Source organism: Littorina saxatilis, unplaced genomic scaffold (assembly GCF_037325665.1).
Source record: "Littorina saxatilis isolate snail1 unplaced genomic scaffold, US_GU_Lsax_2.0 scaffold_479, whole genome shotgun sequence".
Lineage (NCBI taxonomy): Eukaryota > Metazoa > Mollusca > Gastropoda > Littorinimorpha > Littorinidae > Littorina > Littorina saxatilis.
In genome coordinates, this window is record NW_027127885.1 from 32,501 (window position 1) to 38,593 (window position 6,093).

General features: G+C 41.8%; 1 protein-coding gene across 1 annotated transcript in view; it reads left to right on the forward strand.

Moving 5' to 3' along the window:
• Window positions 1-5,792, forward strand: part of LOC138956234 (cytochrome P450 2J4-like) — a 13,552-nt gene extending 7,760 nt beyond the window's left edge. Inside the window, exons 2-6 of the mRNA XM_070327644.1 lie at window positions 738-891; window positions 1,838-1,974; window positions 2,674-2,770; window positions 3,647-3,853; window positions 5,374-5,792. Coding sequence (XP_070183745.1) covers window positions 738-891; window positions 1,838-1,974; window positions 2,674-2,770; window positions 3,647-3,853; window positions 5,374-5,552 — 774 coding nt within the window. The 3' untranslated portion in view covers window positions 5,553-5,792. The remainder of the gene's footprint in view (window positions 1-737; window positions 892-1,837; window positions 1,975-2,673; window positions 2,771-3,646; window positions 3,854-5,373) is intronic.
• Window positions 5,793-6,093: the final 301 nt, after the last annotated feature.

Sequence of the window (6,093 nt, forward strand, 5' to 3'; positions counted from 1 at the left end):
TGAAATTTGACATGAGAGTTCCTGGGTATGAAATCCCCGAACGTTTTTTTCATTTTTTTGATAAATGTCTTTGATGACGTCATATCCGGCTTTTCGTGAAAGTTGAGGCGGCACTGTCACGCCCTCATTTTTCAACCAAATTGGTTGAAATTTTGGTCAAGTAATCTTCGACGAAGCCCGGACTTCGGTATTGCATTTCAGCTTGGTGGCTTAAAAATTAATTAATGACTTTAGTCATTAAAAATCTGAAAATTGTACAAAAAAAAAATAAATTATAAAACGATCCAAATTTACGTTTATCTTATTTTCCATCATTTGCTGATTCCAAAAACATATAAATATGTTATATTTGGAATAACAACAAACTCTGAAAATTAAATATATAAAAAATATTATCAATTTTTTTTTTTCGAAATCAATTTAAAAACACTTTCATCTTATTCCTTGTCGGTTCCTGATTCCAAAAACATATAGATATGATATGTTTGAATTAAAAACACGCTCAGAAAGTTAAAACGAAGAGAGCTCAGAAAAGCGTGCTATCCTTCTCAGCGCAACGAATACCCCGCTCTTCTTGTCAATTCCACTGGCACTGCCTTTGCCACGGGCGGTGGAGTGACGATGCTACGAGTATACGGTCTTGCTGTGTTGCGTTGCGTTCAGTTTCATTCTGTGAGTTCGACAGCTACTTGACTAAATGTTGTATTTTCGCCTTACGCGACTTGTTTTTGTTGCAGGCTCAAGACAAGGTGTTCGGGAGAATAGACAAGGTGTACGAGTTCGTCAAGGAACGCATCTCGGATCGCGAGGAGAACTTTGACGCTGACGTCATCAGGGACTTTGTGGACCTGTACCACGCCAAGCGACAGGACGACACGCACAACCTTTGTGGTCAGTTTGGTCTCTGTTTGTTTGTTTAAGGGCACGATCATTTACGGGGAAACAGTTCTGCTCACCCGCTAGGACCTAGCAGGCTTTTACATGATCCATGTCTATCCCTCCACTTGGTCACATACCCACAATCAACATCTTGACTGATTGCTGTGCAGAGGGAATTTTTCTTGGTGGTGGGTGGTGGGGGGGGGTGGGTGGATGGGTCACGGATTGATTTCGCAGAGTGATACTGCTTCCTCGAGCAAAGAATTCATTATGAACAAACCCGCTCTGCACAGAAAGTATCCAGGCATTTGATTTTGGGTACGTGTCTAATGTTAAAGCCTTGCCAGATCCGAGACGTCACGGTTTGCACAGTAAGTAAGGACTGTGCCTTGAAGCCACGGAAGGTAGCGTTTTTTATTATTATTATTATTATTATTATTATTATTATTATTATTTTTTTTTTTTTTTTTTTTTTTTACGGAAAGTAGCGTTAGGTCCAACTGACCATATCCGATTCTTTTGTATCCGTGGGCTGCAATTCCCACATACACTCGTGGACACGAATTGGCCTTTACGTGTGCAGCCGGTATTTGCCCCCTCGCCATTTAGCCAATCATGCTCCGTTCTCGGGGGATGCATGCTGGGTGTTTTCATGTTTCCATAACCCACCGCACTCAAAAATGGATTACAAGATCTTTTCAGTGCGAATTTGGTCTTGTGCTTGTGTGTACGCACTAAAAAGGATAAGGCACCAGTGGGTCTGCACATCAGTTGACCTCAGAGATCGGAAAAAAATCCCAAAAAATCGACCTAAAACCACCAGGTGCTTCTAGGTTTGGAACCCCAAACATGACCAATCGGTGGATGGTCTGTTAAGGGTATAATTATAGCTGCCCATACGACCGATTACATGAATTCACACGTGTATGAATGAACAGTGTTGTTTCTGTCCTCACAGAGAAGAACCTGATCTGCATGATCATGGACCTGTTCGGGGCGGGGTCGGAGACCACCAGCACGTCACTCACATGGCACGTGCTGTACATGCTGCACAACCCGGATGTCATGACAAAGTGCCAGGGTGAAATCGACACGGTACAATACGGTCCAGACAAAGAATAACACACAGACAAAGTAACAAGACGAAAAAGAATTTACATTCACCATATAGCGTAGAAACCATTGGTAAATAGTATTTGTAAATATATAGCTATTGCATATTGGTAAATAGTATCTGTAAATAGTATAGCCATTGGTAAATAGTATCTGTAAATATATAGCCATTGCATATTGGTAAATAGTATCTGTAAATAGTATAGCCATTGGTAAATAGTATCTGTAAATATATAGCCATTGGTAAATAGTATCTGTAAATATATAGCCATTGGTAAATAGTACCTGGTGTGAATAGTGTATCTGTACACGCAAACAAACAAAACGACAACATCAATAACATCAACAAAAGCAACAGTAACAACAAAGACTACGACGATAATGATTATAACGACACCAAAATTCATATTTTGCCCTCGAATGTACATATTTACGATTACTATTGAATTTATTTGTTAATACTGTGTGGCCAGATTCATTAAAGTAATGACGACGATGTCACAAAAAAGACGACGACGACGATGATGATGATGATGATGATGATGATGATGATGACGATGATGACGATGATGATGATGATGATGATGATGATGGTGACGACGATGATGATGATGAAGATGATGATGGTGACGATGATGATGATGATGATGATGATGATGATGATGATGATGATGACAACAGGTGGTGGGACGGGGACGACCGGTCAAGCTGGCGGACAAAGCCAACCTGCCCTACGTGGAGGCCACTATTATGGAAGTCCTGCGACTGTCCAACATCGGTATGAATCATCATGCGTTAGACACACAGAAAGACACAAGGATACTCAGACACACACACACATACAGACACACACACACACACACACACACACACACACACACACACACACACACACACACACACACACACACACACACACACACACACACACACACACACACACGTCATGGCCGTTCTGCGACTCTCCAGATGCGCTTGAAAAGTTAAAACAAAATTTTAAAAAAACCACCAACAAGTTCGTACTTTATTACCAAAAGATTCAGACGCCGTCAGGACACTTATGTTTAATTAAACAGAACCAGAACTTCTTCACTGCGAACTATGATCTTCTAAAGTATGTAAGCCTATGTTATTGTCCAACAGGGCCGAGTTGAAACAGTTGAACACATTCTGTGTATGGCAAATATTGTTCATGTCAATATAATCTCTGTTTGTCTCGTCGCAACTATTCATATGGAGGATGAAAGTCGCTAGTCCGTTCAGTGCTTGTCATGCTCTCAGGTGCCGGGATCCTGGTTCCGCACAACTCTCACTAAATATATTTCACATGTCGTTCGAATTTAGAGCGGTTACTTCCCTTTGTTTATCAGATCTCTCATACCTAACAAATGTTTTCTACTTTCAGCGTTACCAACACTGATATTACTCTGTGTTTCTCTTGTTGCAACTATCCATGTGACTCTCCCATGCCTCGGAGGATTAAAGTCGCTTGTTCGTTCAGTGCTTGTAATTCTATCAGGTGCCAGGAGCCCGATTCCACATAACTCTCAATTACTCTACACATGTCGTGCGCATTTAGAGCGCTTACTTCCCTTTCATTATCAGATATCCTTGTCTAACGCACAAAAACACAAAATATTGCTTGTACTTTCAGCATTGCTGACACTGCCTCACGCACTGAACAATGGCGGCGAGTTCCGTGGCTACAAGTTTCCCCCTCGCACCTTGGTGGTGGCCAACCTGAAGTCTGTGCACGTGCAACAAGACAAGTGGGATCAGCCTGACCTGTTCAACCCACAGCGCTTCTTGCTGGACGATGGGACAGTCAACAGGAAACTGCCTCTTGTGGCTTTTGGCATGGGTAGGTACTTGTGAAGTTTGGTGGGTAGGGATAAAGATAGAGTCGAACCTGTCTTGGAGACCACCCATTAATAACCACCTGCCCAAAAAGACCACCCCTGAGGATCCTCGACAAGTGTTTTTTGTAAAAATAAAATCGGTTTCCATAACAACCACCTGTCTATAACGTCTGCTGTTGGTTGGTCCCTTTGGTGGTTTGGTGGTCGTAATAAAGGTTTGATTGCATAATAAGATGTTTGATGGGCTGTTGCCAGACAAGCTTTTTTGGTTGGTCGCATGGGAGCATATCGTCTTCTGTTTCATCTTCATCGACCGAGGCTGGTGATTTGTTACCTACGAGTTTTATCTGCAGCTGATACGGGTGTGCCCAACATGGAAGTCAGCCATGAAGTTATTTCCCTTGGATAATATGATGTTTCACCGTGGGTTTGCCAGTGCGGCATTTTCACTGAACACTGGTTGATAAGGATTTGCCTTGCTTGTTAATTGTAAGGGGCGTTAGTTACTGACTTCCCTTCAACATTATTATTGATTTTGAAAAATGAAGCTATCATTTATGTCAATGAATTTTAAGTCAAAACTGCTTATCTTCTCAACCGATTTGCCCCATCGCCAGCGTTATATATGTACTGCTTCCTTGAATTGTGGATACTTTACTTGAATATTTCAGACAAGTCTAGCACTGCCAGTGACGACATTTAAGATTAACTGACAGGTAAACTGCACGTGACTCGCGGGACTGTCTATTTTACTGTAATGCAGCGTTGATAATATTCAAGTTCAGTGAGTTTCAAGGAAGATGTTGCAAGTACAAATTTTTTGTCATGGCTTTGCAAATTTGTATTTGAAAATAAAACACTGTTTAAACCGACTTACTTTTGAAGACGGAGAGAACTATGCCGGCCTGTTGTGGCTGAATCAAAATTGTCGTGAAAAGCAATCATTATGACTTTAAATTTCGATTCGTTGCGTAAATTGTATTTTGATTCTCTACTGGCGCTGATGGTCCGAGAGAGAGAGAGAGAGAGAGGGGGAGGGAGAAGGAGAGAGAGAGAGAGAGAGAGAGAGAGAGAGAGAGAGAGAGAGAGAGGGAATGAGAGACAGAGAGGGAGATAATGAGATAGAGAATGAGAGAGAGAGATAATGAGATAGAGAATGAGAGTGAGAGAGATAATGAGATGGAGAGAGAGAGAGTGAGAGAGAATGAGAGAGAGAGAGAGAGAGAAAATGAGAGAGAGAATGAGAGAGAATGAGAGAGAGAGAGAGAGAGAGAGAGAGAGAGAGAGAGAGAGAGAGAGAATGAGAGAGAGAATGAAAGAGAGAGAGAGAATGATAGACAGAGAATGAGAGAGAGAGAGAGAATGAGAGAGCTAGAGAGAATGAAAGAGAGAGAGAGAGAATGAGAGAGAGAGAGAGAGAGAGAGAGAGAGATAGAGAGAGAGAGAGAGAGGGTCAATTTCGAGCACTAAACTTGACTTGAATTATGTTTTGGCATAAATTATCGCTCTTTTTTTTTTGCAGGACCACGAATGTGTGCGGGAGAGCTGCTAGCCAAGCAGGAACTATTCCTCTTCTTCGCCAACCTCTTGCAGCGTTTTCACTTTCGGCCTGCCACGTCATCACAACTTCCGTCGCTCAATGGCATTCTGGGAATCACAAACAGCCCGGAGCTATTCCAAGTGAAACTTGTCGCGCGCTAAAAGGAAAAAACTCGAACTCGAACTCAAAAACTTTATTATCGAGGGATGATAGCATCAGGTCCAAATGGTCCTTTCTTACAGCTATAGTCTCTATATCAATACACACATGAAACGAAGAACACCTATGGCGAATAAAAATGTAAATCAAAATAAAATGTGTGTGAGAGAGAGAGAGAGAGAGAGAGAGAGAGAGAGAGAGTAAGAGAGAGAGAGAATGAGAGAGAGAGAGAGAGAGAGAGAGAGAGAGAGAGAGAGAGAGAACAAAGACAAACAACGAAAATTACTGTTTCTAATTCACAACGCTTTTCAGTTAAAGAACATAATACTGTATCACAATGTCGATCAGCGTCCTTTCGCAGAAAAATGCTTTCCAAATATGTTTGTTTCGGGGTGTATGAAATATTCATGGAACTGACACAGCGCTGACGCTCTCAAGTTTGGGCCAGGCCTTCGCCATTGACACATTGGGTGAAAAAAAAAGAAATGACGGATCATTTTCACTTGTTGTCGTCGCTTGAAGGCCCGCGTACACCAGATTGTG